This window comes from Sciurus carolinensis, chromosome 5 (genome assembly GCF_902686445.1).
Source record: "Sciurus carolinensis chromosome 5, mSciCar1.2, whole genome shotgun sequence".
In the NCBI taxonomy this organism is placed as follows: Eukaryota; Metazoa; Chordata; class Mammalia; order Rodentia; family Sciuridae; genus Sciurus; species Sciurus carolinensis.
Window position 1 is genome coordinate 115,687,337 of NC_062217.1, and position 16,081 is coordinate 115,703,417.

The 16,081-nt window shown below is 37.2% G+C and overlaps 2 protein-coding genes across 2 annotated transcripts in view; one reads left to right on the top strand and one right to left on the bottom strand.

The window, feature by feature from the left end:
* Positions 1 to 9,177, bottom strand: part of Jmjd1c (jumonji domain containing 1C) — a 299,325-nt gene extending 290,148 nt beyond the window's left edge. The window contains exon 1 of the mRNA XM_047552442.1: positions 9,021 to 9,177. The gene's annotated coding sequence lies outside the window, so the exon portion shown is untranslated. The remainder of the gene's footprint in view (positions 1 to 9,020) is intronic.
* Positions 8,680 to 16,081, top strand: part of Reep3 (receptor accessory protein 3) — an 88,147-nt gene continuing 80,745 nt past the window's right edge. The window contains exon 1 of the mRNA XM_047552446.1: positions 8,680 to 8,863. Coding sequence (XP_047408402.1) covers positions 8,832 to 8,863 — 32 coding nt within the window. The 5' untranslated portion in view covers positions 8,680 to 8,831. The remainder of the gene's footprint in view (positions 8,864 to 16,081) is intronic.

Here is a 16,081-nt window from a genome sequence, read left to right on the forward strand (position 1 = left end):
GAGTCTGACCTGTGAGCAACTACAAGGCAGCAGAAGAAACAGAACAAAAGGGACTTACAAGAAATATAAATATGATTATGTATTAAATTCCCTTTAATACTCTTTGAGGACCAACAGATTTCCTTTTTAGTACCTTCCAGGGTTGAACTATGCTTCTTGAACAAGAACTAATTCTCATAGAAACCACGTGTATCTTTGGATTAATTTGAATGTCCTGATTTTATAAAACTAACTGTTGATATTCTTTGCCCATTTTTTCTACTAAATTTATTTTTTATAACTTTTTTTAATAATGAGGGTCTCACTATGTTGACAAGGTTGACCTCAAGCTTATTTATTTTTGAATTAATAAAATTTATGTTCTTACACTAGTTTTAAGTTCACAGCAAAACTGAGTACAAAATACAGAGTTCCCATGTACCTCCTACCCCACACAGGCACAACCTCTCTTCATATCAACATCCCAAACACAAGAGTGGTACGATTTTTACCATCAACCAACCTCCAATGACACATTATTTTTACCCACAGTCCATAGTTAACATTAGGTGCACTACTGATTTTGTACATTCTACAAATTCTGATGTATGTTTGATGACATGTATTTACCATTGAATACTACACAGGATAAACATAGTTTTATTGACCTAAAAAATTCCCAGTTCTCTGCCTATTGCATGCCCCCTTCTCCCACACTGTGACAACCACTAATCTTTTTACTGTTCATAGTATTGCCTTCTCCAAATATCATATAAATGAAATCATACAGTATGAAGCCTTTTCTCATATTGACTTCTTTCACATAGTAACATGACTTCACAGTTGCTCTGTTTTTCAAGGCTTGATAGCTCACATTTTTCTAGCACTAATATCCCATTGTCTAAATGTATCATAATTTATGTATCCATTCACCTACTGAGAGACATCTCAGTTACTTCCAAGTTTTGGCAATTATGAATAAAACTGTTATAAACATTTGTGCAGGTTTTCATGTGGACATAAGCTTTCAATTCATTTGGGTAAATATTGAGGAGTGTGATTGCTGGATTGAATGGTTAAGAGAATGTTTAGATTGTTACAAACTGTCAAACTGTCTTTCAAAGTGTCTATGTTATTTTTCATTCTCACCAGCAATGAATGACTTCCTAATGCTCCACATCCTGGCCAGCATTTGGTGCTGTCAGTGTTCTGGGTTTTGGCCATCCTAATAGGTATGGAGTGATATTTCACTGTTGTTTCAATTTGCATTTCCCTGATGACATATGATATGGAATATCTATTCACATGCTTATTTACCATCTGTATTTCTCTGGAGAGGTGTCTGTTACATTCTTCAGCCCATTTTTTTTTAATCAAGCTGCTGAGATTTAAGAGTTTGTTGAGTATTTTGAATAATAGTATATTATTGTGTATCTTTTGCATATATTTTCCTCCCAGATTGTGATTTGTCTGTTTATTATCTTCACAGTATGTTTTGTACAGAGGAAAAATTTAACTTTAATGAAGTTCAGCTTATTCTTTCTTTGATGGCTGGTGCCTTTGGTGCAGTATCTAAAAAAAATCATTGCCAATCCCCAAAACCATGTAGGCTTTTCCTAATGCATTTTCTAGGAGTTACAGAGTTTTGTGTTTTACATTTAGGTCTGTGACCCATTTTGAATTAACTGGTAAAGTGTGAAAGGTTTCTAGGTTCATTTTTTTACATGTTAATGTCAGATCGTTCCAGGATCATTTTTTGAAAAGATTATTTCTCTTCACTGTATTGCCTTTGCTCCTTTATCAAGAATTAGTTGGTTATATTTGTGGATCTCTCTCTGGCTACTGTTTTGTCTACTCTTTCACTCCTATCATACTACCTTGATTATTGTAGTTTTAAGTCTTGAAATTGGGGTATGTCAGTTCTCCAATTTTGTTCTTGTCCTTCAAAAATGTATTGGCTATTCTGGGTATTTTATCTCTCCATAAAAACTGGAATCAGTTTGTTGATATCTACAAATAAAACCAGTTAAGATTTTGATTGGGATTGCACTGAGTCCATATATCAAATTGGGAAGAACTGGATATCTTGATGATATTGAGTCTTTCTATGCATGAACCTGGTATATTTAATTAGTTCTCCTGATTTCTCTAGTTTTATAGGTTTTCTCACATAGATCTTGAATATATTTTGTCAGAGTAATATCTAAGAATTTTATTTGGGGGGTTGGTTACTAATGTATATGGTATTGTGTTTTTAATTTCAAATTCTACTTGTATGCTGGAATATTAAGAAAGTAAATAACCTTTTCACATAAATTCTGTATCTTGCATACTTGATATAACAGCTTACTAGTTCTAGGAGTATTTTTGTTACTTCTTTTGCATTTTCTACACAGTCATGTCATCTGTGGATATTTCATTTCTTCCTACTCAATCTACATACCTTTTATTTAATTTTTTATTGCATTTTCAGCATCCAAAATGCTGAAAAGCAACTTTAGAGGGGACATCCGTGACTTGTTACTTATCTTACCAAGAAAGTTTACAGTTTCTCACCATTAACTATGATATTAGCTATAGATTTTTGAAGATATTCTTTACCAATTTAAGGAAATTCCTCTCTATGCTTAGTTTGCTGCAAGTTTTTACAATGCATTGGTGTTGGGTTTTATCAAAAAGCTTTTCCTGCATCTATTAATTTATGTGATCATGTGACTTTTCTTCCTTAGCCTGTTGATACAATGGATTATTTTAATTGAATTTCCAAAATTCAACCAGTCTTGCATACTGGATAAATTCCACTTGGTTGTGGTGTGTAATTTCCATACGCTGTTGGAGTTAATTTGCTAATATTTTATTAAAAGATTTTTGCATCTATGTTCATGAGAGATACTATTCTCTTGTTTACTTTTCTTGTAATTTGTCTGGTTGATGCCTGATCATTATTCCACTTCATTACCTAAACATGTCTTGAAGGTATTAGAAAGAGGGAGGTGGGGGATTCCAGAACACAGAGGAAATCTGTTTTTTAAAAGGCAGACATAATGATGGCCTCACAGAATGAACAAGGAAGTATTTCCTCTACATTTATCCTCTAAAAGAGATTATAGAGAACATGTGTCATTTCTTCCTTAAACTCACCAAGGAACCAATCTGGGAGTAATGTCTTCTGTTTTGAAAGGTCATTACTAATATAGGACTATTCAGATTATTTATTTCTTCTTGTGTGAGATTTGTTAGACTTCATCTAAGTTATCAAATTTGTAGGCACAGAGTTAACCATAATATTCCTTTATTATTCTTTTAGTGTCTACAGGATCTTTAACAATGCCTCTCTTCATTTCAGTTATAAGTAATTTACTTTCTCTTAAGTTACCCTAGTCATAGCATTACTGATATTATTGATCTTTTTTTAAAAACTAGGTTTGGTTAGCCGGGCGAGGTGGGCAGGCCTGTAATCCTGTAAATGTAAATTCAAAGCCAGCCTCAGCCACTAAGCAAGGCTCTAAGCAACTCAGCAAGACACTGTCTCTAAATAAAATATTAAAAAGGGCAGGGATGTGGCTCAGTGGTTAAGTACCCCAAAGTTCAATCCCTAGTACAAACAAACAAATAAACAAACAAAAAACCCTAGTTTGGTTTTGTTGATTCTTCTCTATTGATTTCCTGACTACTATTTCACTGATTTCTACTTATTATTTCTATTCTATTTATTATTTCTTTTCTTCAATCTACTTTGGATTTAATTCGCTCTTCTTTTTCTAGTTTCCTAAACTAAAACCTTAGATTATTGATTTATCTTTCATTTTCCTAATTAATGCATTCAGTGCTATAAATTTCCCTCTTAGTATCTTAAACTAAATATGTATTAGTACTTGGGTTTTTATCTGGACTTTGGGGAAAAAAAGTGAAAACAGTTTACCTCTGAAAGTAAGTGGAACAAAAAAGACTAGCTTTCTATTGTTTCCCTTTTTGAATTATATTCTGTGTGCTTTGAATTACCACTCCAAAACATCAATAATGCTTTTAAGTTCTGCTTACTAAACATAATGGAATTATCGAACATTTCAGCTCTTTGACAATTACACCATAACACCGTATGTACCTAAACAGCTAAAATCATTTAAATCTAGTTTAAAATGAGGAACTATGATTTACTCCATTTATTTAAAAGAACTATGTATTTTAAAGTGGACAATGAGAGTACCTCACATATGTCTTGAACTAGATTTTTCTCTGCTACTTAACAGAATTAAACACAAAATCATTTTTTATCATGAAGGGTAAAAAGTTCTTCTAAATTCTTAATTGTTTTAGATGGGGCTACTACCTCAATTTAAAAGAACCTCAGACAATGTAAATTCCTTACTATGTGTGTTTCCTAGATCCAGCAATTTTATAGACATACTTTGCTTTCCTCAATGATGGTTAGCCAGTAACCATCTTATATCAATATCTATAATGAATACTTAACTCAGAATCTAATCTTTCTATTCTATTGCATTCTTGCTGCATTTTCATTATCATTTTTTTTTTTTTTTTTTTTTTTTGGGTGATGGGGATCGAACCCAGGGCCTTGTACTTACAAGCAAGCACTCTATCTACTGAGCTATCTCCCCAGCCCCTCATTATCATTTTTAAATACTTAAATTTCAATGTCAGATGCCAAACTTGACCTCTGTTGTAATCGTTAACACCACAAGTAGACAGTGAGAGAGAAGAGGTATTCATCCAACAGCCCATGGGGAAAAACAACAACAGAACCAGAACATGTTTCTTCTTTTAAGTCAGTCATATTAAGATTCTTTCCCTATCACTGTTTTCTAAATTACTATTAAAGGTAGACTCATTTAGAAATTTTAGTCTTGCTCCATATAAAAATATTTTCATTGAACATACTTTCCCATTAGAAATGGGAAGGTGACCTAGTATCCAGTCTCATTTGCAGACTCATAATAATTATATGATTAGATGGTATCTCTGTACACTGTAAATCTGATCTCCATACCTTGCTCTGTTGATTTGCTAATAAATGAATTCCTTTAACATGCAGTAGATGTACATTCCACATATCTCCTAGGACAACTAGATGAAGATATAGGGGGAAAAAAGGATTTCTTTTAATTTAATCTAATTACTCTTAACTTTTAAAGTCCCTTGCGTTTGATCACCATAGTATTATCACATCCATTCAACAAGAAACATACAGTGACTTGCCAAACATCATATTACTGGTAGTAGAAACAGGTCACCTAGACAATGTCCTCTGCCCTGAATATGCTGCCTCCCACCATGATTAAAATCAATACCCAAGGTCTAAGTGTCCTTGCAGAACACAAGGAAGAAGCACTCACAGCATGAATACTAGTGATATAATGTATAAAAACAAAAACATCATATTCGGTAGTTAAAAAAAATAACTATCACCTATCCTGAACAATCTCAAGCACACCAAGGAAGACCAGATTATAAAAGTTTCTGGGCAGAGGTACTGTGTTTCCTTTTCTCCCCTTGTGCTTGGAGCCTTAACTTAAACAGTGAAACACTAACCAAATGGTCACCTATTAGCAGATCTCAACTATCTTGAGGCACAGTCCAGTAAGAGAAAGGCACCACTTAAAAGCTGGGTACTTCTCATGGGAGGCTTCCCCCTCAGGGTCTCAATGTACTTCTTCCATAAAATATTTTCCAACCTCTGTTTTACCAGCATAAGATGAAATGAATAACAATCTTCCTATAGAAAACTTCAAAAAAAAATCCATATTCCCTAGATAAAACAAGGAAAAGGAAAATAACTTATAAGATAGCACATATTTCAATACATGAATCCTGGGACAAAATTAGTTATCAGTAGGTGAGTAAGACAGCTCTTAATGCAAAGCCGTTCCTGTTGCAATTTTCCAAAACTGTAACAACTTTTGGTCAAGTTCTGAACAAACAAATCTTTAATGTACAAAACAATTAGCTGTAGAAATAGAAAATTTCAGTCTCAGTTAAAACCCATGACTTTATATGTAAAATGGAAGTTCCACACCCAAATAATTACAAATATTACATGAATGCCAGGCAGGCTATTTGTAACTCATGAAGGATTTGGAGGCACTGCAATGTTCCACACACTGTAAATCATACAGCATCCCTGGTCCTCAACCATCAAATGCTAGTGGTTAGTTCCAATCATTACAATCACCAAACAAATTCTTCCTAATTTTCCCCTAGAGGGAACCCACTGTCTTAGACACAATTCAGCTATCTATCACAGTATGATGTAAAGATGCTTAAGAAACATGGATTAGAGTTCCAGGACCATCATCTTTCAATTACATGATCACTGGCCAGTGAGTTAACTTCTCTAACCCTCAGTATCCATGTTATCAAAGGAGAATAAATACTATACTACCTGGCCTTTTAAATTATCAGTATGACTCAACAATGTGTGTGCAGCACATGATAGGTGGTTTTCAAACCACAGCCTAATGAAACAGGAAGAAGAGAACTGTTTCAGGTAAACAGAATGAAAGCAGCAAAAATTAATATGAATTTTCAAGAAACAGAGGCTACAAATAAGCATACAAAATGAAATTTAACAAAGAGCTGTCCAGGGACATCTCTGAAAGCAGATAGCAGTCCTACCTACCTTGACAACCCCTGAAGACATTAATATAACTCAATGAAATAATTTCATCTTCAGAACAATGACCCTCCAAAATAAGCAAGATAGACATACATTTTTAATAAACTTCCACTATCCATGGCTAAAATTTTACAAGTTTGACACTTAACAGAGTGACTGTATGTTTATTGGGTCCCATTCTGAGCTAGATATTAGGAAAACACAAAGATATCTAATACATCATCTCTGTCCTCAAACTTTTCACCATTCAATAGCTTAGACATGAGTGTAAACAGAATGATGCAGGTATAGAAATGAAAGTAATAAATTATGGAGGCCCAGAGAAAATTACAAATAATTATAAATGAAGAAAATTAAGAACATCTTCATGGCACAGGACATTGAAAAATGAGGACTCTGACAGGTAGAGAATGGTGCATAAAGCATTAGAGGAAAAAGGAATTCAGGCAAAGGCACTGAGCACGAAAATACAGGTTGGTTCTAAGAAGAGAGGTAGGGAACTTAGAGTGCATTAGGGGTTAGTGATTACAGCTGTAAAAATTAAGGCTATAAAGATACTCATGACTTACTCATGAAGGGATCTGAATGACATTCAAATGCATTTGAGTTTTTAGTGGGCAAGAGAATTCTCCAGAAAGCTGGTGCTTATGTGGCACACCTGAATCCCCCTAAAATGCTGAGTAATAGCCAAAACTAAAAGATTCAGAACAAATGCAAATTATTGAGATTTTTAAAATAAATACATATTCTTAATACAAATAAGCAAAAAGAAATAAAGCCTAAGGCAGAAAGCAGTCTGAGCTCATTTCTTAAGTAATCAAAGCATTAATTTACTGACCCTGGGAACTGAAAGGACTCACATGTGTCCTGTGATTTTATTCCAAGCAAGTTCAAGCACTTCCTAAACATGTTATTTAGCAGTGCCTCATATTAACAATGAAAGGCAAGAACGGGTAGGCTACAGTATTATTAGCCTCTTCTTATTTTGGGGAAACTGAGGAACGAAAATAAATTACATATGTCACAAGTTAAGCCATCTTATTTTTTAGTACTTTAATTAAAGGCTCCAAGGTCACATTTAATCCTTTATTCTTCCCATCATTTTAATACTAAACCCACCTTTTACTGTTGTCTTAAAAAGAGGGGGGAGAAGGCCTCAGCTTTAAGATCATTCTCCCGATTTTGTAGTTACCAAAAAAAAAAATTATATATATATATATATATATATAAGTTTTTAAGTGCTAGTTTTGAAATTATGATAAACACAAGAACTGGAAAGCATAAGCAATAATCCAACCTCCCAAAAAATAGACACTTGTAAACACTAGGGCAGGTTAGGAATCCTAGGTTGAGCTTTTACTTTGGATATCTGGCAGGCTCAGGGAAATACTGGAGATCTGTGTCTATAAAACAAGACTTTACAGATCTCTAATGGAAAGGTGTTCTAAAAGACCCAGAACAATTACTCCCACAACTGCAAACATGAAATCCAAAGCTCTCCGGGGTCTCTCCCTGCATTGCACCATGCGACTGCTGGTACACAAATGAGGCCTGTGAAAGGCGGCCCAACGGTTTCCTTTCGCTTAAAATGCGGCACCACGAGGATGCCCTTGACGGGGGCCTCCGTAAACATTGAAGGGACCGGATGTGCCCGAGCATTTTTGCTCTCCAGAATCTAGGGCCTGAACCAGAGAATTCTATCGGACACAGCTCCTGCTGATTATTTTTCACGCACACACTGTCGACCCCTACTCGCAAGTCCCCGGCTTCTGTCCCCCTCTCACCGCCGGGTGGGCGTCCCTAGGATCCAGGGAGGCGAGTAAGGGAGATTAGAGTGTAGGAGTAGGATTGCAGTCGCGAGGAGGTCCGGCACCAGCTAGGGTCCCACAGGTCCAGCCCCCGGGCCCGGTCGCCCGGCCCTGACCCACCGACGCGCCGCCGCCGCCGCCGCCTATCAGCGGAGCTCAGGGGCGGGGCCGTCGGGCTCCGCGACGGCTCGGCCGGCGGGCGGGGACGGGCGGGGGACCGACCACAGCACAGCTCGAGCGGCCGCGCGCAGACACCGGGCCGGGCTGCCGAGGGCGCCAGCGCGGCCCCGGGGAGCGCGAGGAGCCGGGGAGCGCGAGGAGCCGGCGAGCGCGCGGCCTGCCGTTGGCGGCCTGGTCCACCGCGCTCAGCGCCCATCCTCCCCGGAGCCGGGGCCCCAGCCCGCGGGAAGATGGTGTCCTGGATAATCTCCCGAGCCGTAGTGTAAGTGCCGCTCACGGCGCCCCGTTGCGCACGCCAGGCCCGGAGGAGGTGTGGGGAGAGGCAGGGCCAAGTGGAAGGGGAAAGCCGGGGCCTGGGCGGGAGTGGGGTAGCCGAACCTCGGGCCTGCCCAGGGATTGGGGGCCCTCGACCTCCTCACCCTGGTCCACGTCGCTGTGGGGCTCCCTGCGGCGGACGAGGGCCGGGCGGCGGTGGTGGCGACCTGACGCAGCTGCGTGCGGATCGGCGCCCCTGCTCTGTCGGCGCTGGGTGGGCAGGCGCGCTGGGCAGGCGGCGCGCGCTCCCTGCTCCCGCTCCCCGCGCTGCGCGGCACCGCCCTGCGGGTCCGGGAGCGGCGCGCCTCGCGGCAGCGCCCTGCGCAAGCTCTGCAAATGCCGAGCGCGGGAGGCTCCGTGATCCTCCCGAGGATGCCGCGGCACCGAGCCTTTGTATCCCCCGGCTGATGCGTTGCGGTGTCTTTCTCCGCGGCTCTTTGCCGTTCGGTCACGTGTGGTAGGAGGAGAGATTTGTCTAAAAAACGAGACCGCTCCCAGCCCAACTGGGAAGGGTCCCAGTTGTCCCACTATTTAGGACTTACAGAGAAAGGAGTCTGTTACTAAAAGGTGACACCCGCGTGATCGCCCAGATCCTCTAATTTGGCCCTGTCTTGGCGGAAATATTTCCTAAGTGATTCAGAGACTGCAGGTGCCTGTTGCCTTTGTTCATATTATCTGTGCATTTCATTGTGGTCTTACCAAAGAGAGCTACAAGTTACGAAAACAGTTCGTTGTGTTTGCTCTGTAAAGGTATTTGAATACACTTTAGACCGATTTTCTCCCATCCTTCCCATATTATTTCTGTCTCCACTTTTAAAGTCACCAAGTAAACAACAATGACGTAGTTACATTCAGGGGTCTTTGGATTCATTATTCATGACCTCTATAGGTAATGTTATCTCAGTACCTTTATGAAATGTTTGTATGAGCAAGCAGGCTTTTCTGATTAGCTTTATAATTGGGGGGGGGAATGCTACATTTTTAAGTTTTTTTTCAGTACAGAGGAGATAAATTTTCTAAGTTTTAGTTTTGTTTGGAAGTGAGTTGCTTAGACTTGTTTGACCTGATTTGCAGTGTATCATTCAAAATTTGTCATTTAATCAAACGTTTCTAGTTTTAAGCCCCAGAGCTTCCTGGGCTCATCCAAACCAAACCAAAAATCAAGAAACAACAAAATTGTACCACAGATGCCTCCAGATTGTTTCTTCAACCTCTTCCAGGCCAGTCTTCGAATCTGTCTTTTACATAATCTAGGCATACCTTTCTTGACCTGGTAGATGTCTATCAAACACTGCACCTAGAAAATTAAAGTGCCCCATTAAGACGATATACTGTTTTGGTTTTTTTTTAACTCTCTAGGTTCCTTTGACCAATTCTGTTAGAAAATGTGGAGCACTTTGACTTTGCACTACTCAGATCAGATTTTTGTTTTCGACCATTGACTAGGAATATGAATATTTTTTGAGTTACAAAGGTCAATAACACGTGGTTGCTCTTGATGGAACTGAAGTTTAAATGCACAGATATCTGCAATACAGGTCAAAATGTCAAGACTTCTAAGAGTTACTCCCATTGTAACACCCAGTGTTAAACAAGAAAGGGGTTATATCTGCTTGGAGAATCTTCTAAGAAGGTAAGAGAGATTATATTCAAATCGGGCCTTAAAGAATGAACCTGATTTATACAGCCAAAGAAGAAAAAGGAAGGGATTTCTGATCAGTTAGAACAGTGTGAGCCAAAGCCCAGAGCAGGGAGAGCCCAGATTAGTTAGTGCATTCGAGGGACTGGAGAGAAAACTGGAAAGGAAAGCTGGATATTTAGCTTGAAAGCCTGTTTTGAAGGAAGAAGGGATGAATTAAGGCAGCAACAGCTTTACTTTGCAAGATTCTCTGCTGCTGTTGTGTGAATCAGTTGGCAATGCAGAGACCACTTAGGAGGCACCCTCACTGGAGAGGGGATTTAAACATGCGGTACTACATAATCTACAGAATTTAAGGTCTGAGGCAAAAGAAAGGGTGCAAAAACATGAGAAAAAAAAAAAAGACAATGGAAAAATAGATTTATCAAGTGTCAGGAAATGAATTTCATGAGCCATTGAATCATTATCACATTAGAAAGTATACTTGCAAAGCAACATGAGCATCCTTAGGTTTTCTCCTTTGCTTCAGTTTCCCTGCCCCTAACCATTAAAAACAGTATCAGGATCTACACAAACTTGGACAGAATAAAGAATTTTCTTACCTTTCTTTAAACCCACTGAAACTTCTGGCTTATCATGAGCAAAATAAGACAAATGCTATCACATGAACCTCTGGGAGTATGAATAAGGAATACGAGGAACTTCCAGAGCTCCCAGTATGCATGAGTATGTTCTCTGCAGTGTAATGCAAAGGCTGAGAGCACTGACTTTAGAATCAGATCTGGCCAGTTAAATAGCTATGTGGTCTTGAGCAACATATGACATTCATCTGAGCTTCAGTTTCATCTTAAAATGATTATGATAAAATCAACTTACTTTAATTTCACAGGCAAGATTGACAGGTTAACCTAGCTATTTTCAAGGGATGGTGATCTGAAATTTCCAAATGATATAATATTCATAGAGCATACCCATACCTCACCTCTTAAAACATGACTCTCACAAATGGAAGGAACTCCCATTTTTTTTCCTTAAGTTTTTTCTTAATATATTTATGATATAGCATTGTAATTAAGATCAGCACTAAAGCCAGATTGCCTGAATTCAAATATCGGCCCTACCATTTATTGACCATAATCTACCCTATAAGATTAAATGCATTATTATATATAATGTCCATTGTCCCACATTTGACAAATAGAAAGTATTCAGTAAGTGCTAGTCATTATTATCAGAACAAGAAAGAATATACTCCCCTAAAATCCCAGCATTTGAAATGGTTCAACTATCGGTTTTTGTTTTTTTCTATACATCTCTGTTTAAATGACAAGGTTATAATTAGAGTATAGTTATAGCTTTTACTATTTATATATTCCCAGCATCTTCTATTTTTATCTGAAATGTTGTCTAATAGCTTCTATTTCATCAAGCCAGTATTCACAATTTTCATAGCTATTTGTTTTTAAATTAAATGATTTCTAACATTTCATCATTAATAAGTAATGCTACAGTGTAATTATCATGCTATAATGAACATTTACATATACTTTTAAATTAATTCTTTAGGATAAATATATATGGAGTATTTCTGAGTCAAATATTATGAATATTTTTGTAACTACTTATATAAATTGCAAATAGTTTTCCAAAAAGTTTTTGTTATTTATTTGTTGGTTTGTTTTTGGTACCAGGGGTTGACCCCAGGGGCACTTAACCACTGAGTCACATCACCAGCTCTTTTTATTTTTTACGTTGAGACAGGATCTTGCTAAGTTATTTAAGGCTTTGCTCAGTTGTTAAGGCTGGCTTTGAATTTGCAATCTTCCTGCCTCAGCCTCTCCTAGGATTATAGGTAGGTGCCACCACTTCCAGCTCCAAAAGGGTATTAATATCATACATTGCCATCATATCATCCTTGATTCCTCTCTTTCTTTCATTGCCAACATTGAATCCTACAGCAAATTGTGATGACTCTACTGTCAAAATAAATTAGTTCTTACCACCTTTACATGTAACACACCGGTCCAAGCCAGCATCCTATCTTAAATGTATTGTTATAATAGCATAACATCCTACTTCTGTCCTTGTCCCTTTACAGTTTATTAACATGATCCCATTGAAACACAAATCAAACCTTGTTGCTTCTCTGATCAGAACCCTCAGTTGACTTTTGCCTTACCCAGTTAAGCCAAGTCCTTACCAAGGACTGCAAACAAGATATAATCTGGACTCCTTCATTTCTCAGACCTCATCTTTCCATGCCCTCTACCTTGCTGTCTTCATTCTAGCTGCCATAGATTCTGTTCTCCACCCTGCCTCTTGCCTGAGAGCCTGGGCATTGCCAGTCCCTCCACCTCAGTGCCCATCCTGCAGATGTCCTCCTGGCTCATTCCCTAGCTTTCTTCTGAAATGGCTTTTATCAGTGAGGTCTTCTGACCCAAGCACTCCTGCTTTCCCTCCCTGTTGTGTTCTACATAGTATCTGGTACCTTTAAGCATACCATAAACTTTACTTCTTTATCTATTATTGTCTGCTCCATCCAGAAAATAATCTCCACAAGGACAGGTCTTTTCTCAGATTGTTCATTGCACACAGAAAATTCACTATTTGTTTTCAGCAATAAGAGAATGGAGGTAATGAATGTGAACTATGAATTACAGAAATATTGATAATAAATATTATACTCCATGAATTCAAGAGCTATATTTTTTTAATTTCCTCCAATGTTTATTTGACAACATTTTTAAAGAAATCATTGGTGAGTGAATGAATTGTTTGGAAAGAGAGCCTGGAAGGATCTCAGCATTGAATAAAGTAAAAAGTTTTTTCCACTGACGAGCCCCTTTCCCGACATACTTATTCCAGAGAGCAAAAAAGAAAAGGCTCTACATTTGTGCCATTACTAGAAACACTACCTCTTTAAATCTAGCTAAAATTTACTGGAGGAGGGGAATAGATAGGAAAGTAGGTTTGTACACCTTAGCAAATAAAGGATAGATAGTAAAACAGTGTACCTGGAAATGAATGTGCATTCTTATTTTCATCTTTGGTGTCCTAGAGCACAAAAATGTGATTTATTTATTTGTGTGTGTGTGTTTAAGATATGATAGTATTAATGAAACAATAGCGTATAATAATCAAAAAATTGTTTAGTAATTTCTATCATTCCTTTATATTTTGAGAGGATGTAAAAATTGAACTTAGGGGCTCACACATGCTAAAAAGGCACATAACTGGGCTGGGGCTGTAGCTCAGTGGCAGAGAGCTTGCCTAGCATATGTGGAGGTACTGGGTTCACTCCTCAGCACTGCATAAAAAAATAAATAAAATAAAGGCATGCTGTCCATCTACAACTACAAAAAACATTTTTTTAAAAAAGAGAAAAATGCACACAACCCCTGAACTGCTACTTCCAGATCCCCAAGTAATTTTTAAATCTTTTATGGGAAGTTTGAGGGGCGCCATAATTCATAAGTAACAATTTTCTTTCCTCATATGTGCTTTAAATATTTTAATTAGTTGTATACCCTGAGTGATAGCTAAATATCTTCTTTCTACTAGGTCAAGATAGGTTTATCTTTGCATTTTTGATGAGATCTTTATGTGAATAAATTAAATGCTCATTAATAGGAAATTACCCTAAATTGTTTAGACAATCAGAGCAGTAATAGGAGCATAATATTTTCAGGAAAATGAAAAGGCTGACATTTTCATGAATGATGTTGGGACTGTCCAACAGGAAATCATCTTTTCTGTCTTCCTTCTTTAAGAAAGAAAACACATCCTAAACTATTAGATCTTGTTTTCACCGCATAGGTCAGAACTTGCAACAAAAATTAGACTTAATTTCAGTAGCAATTTGCTTTTGTCCCCTTCTTAAATGGCTACTATATTAGTTGTTTCTTTTTCCACTGGATTTTGAATCCTTTCAGGATGGAGATTTTTATATTCTCTACTTTCAATATAGATTAAACTGTTAAAATAAATGGCATATTACAATAGTGGTGGCATAAATGGATAATTTAAATGTCTTAAATGTACATAACATTATTTTGAAATCACATGGGAAAAAAAATTACTACTGATTCTCTGCTTATTTTTATGTCATTAATTGTGTTTGCACTAGACTACCCCTTTCATACATTTCTGAAATAAACAAAAACTTATAAATAGAAATTGTTCTGTTATGAAAGTCTTCATGTTTATAAAACTGGCCATAAAGGGTTTGTGTATAATTATCCCTATTACTGAAAATAAATTTACTAGTGCCACTTATGTTTGTATACTTAAAAAGATAACTGTGACTGAAACTCAGGAAAGATGCATAGTCACCAAGGTAAGGTGGACCGAGAAAATGGTAGGACTCAGGAAAAGATAATGGAGAGTGATTATTTTAATTAATGAGCAGACCAGCTACTATTAGAATACAATACAGCCGTTAATGATGATTTTCAAAGTATTTTAAATTTCATTTTAAGATTCTTTTAATATGTGCTTCTTAACCTCAGCACTGGATAATTCTTTGTTATGAGTGAAATGTCCTATGAATTGTAGGGTATTTAGCCGCATTCCCTGGCCTCTACTAACTGGATGCTAGTGGTTAAACCCCATCCCCCAGTTATAAGCACCAAAATTGTCTCTAGTTATTGTCATATGCCTAGTAGGCAAAATCGCCACTGTTTGGAACCACTCTTGTTAGATGAAAAGGAAAGAAAACATACATGGGAGGGAATGACCCTAGAAACTATGCTCTCCAATTTCCATGTAGCTATTTACATGGAAATTAACTAAATTAAATAAAGTTTAACATTTCTCAGTCACACTAGCCATATTGTCAGGTACTCAGTAGCTATGTAATTGGACAGCCCAGAAATAGAACATTTCCATTGTTACAAAAAATTCTGTTGGAATGATCTATGAAGTACAGTCTGCTTGACATTCCCATCAAAAATGACTGGTTGTTTCCTGTTTGCTGCTTCTGGGTAGTTAGGGATAAATTATAAAGTCTATAATAATATTCAGAGGTTCACAATTGTCTCTGATAGCTCTCTCTTAAGAATTTTCTGTATAAAATACTGTTGTTAATCTGTCATTTTATTTACTAGCTTAAAAATAATTTCTATTTCAAATCACAGAAATTTTTTTAAAAGTTGATGAAAATTAGTAAACACTTAGAAAATATTTTTATAATTACATGTTTCATAATCAAGGTTTTATATCCCATATTTCCAAATTTATGAATGAAGTATAACTTACAAGTTATAATTTTTCTGGTCCTAGAAACGGGTAAGACACTAGGATTAACCCTGGCAGTATAACTCAGTGGTGGAATACCTACTAGCATGCCAAAGTCAAGGGTTCAATCCACAGCACTTCCCCCCCCCCAAAAAAAAAGCATAAAACAAAAAACACTCTTAAAATTAGACTACAAAACGAAAAGTTACCATATGATGCCTTACAAACAAAACTATAATCTTTCTGATTAACATTGTCATCAATTTTGCAAAAAGAGCTACCCAGAAAATT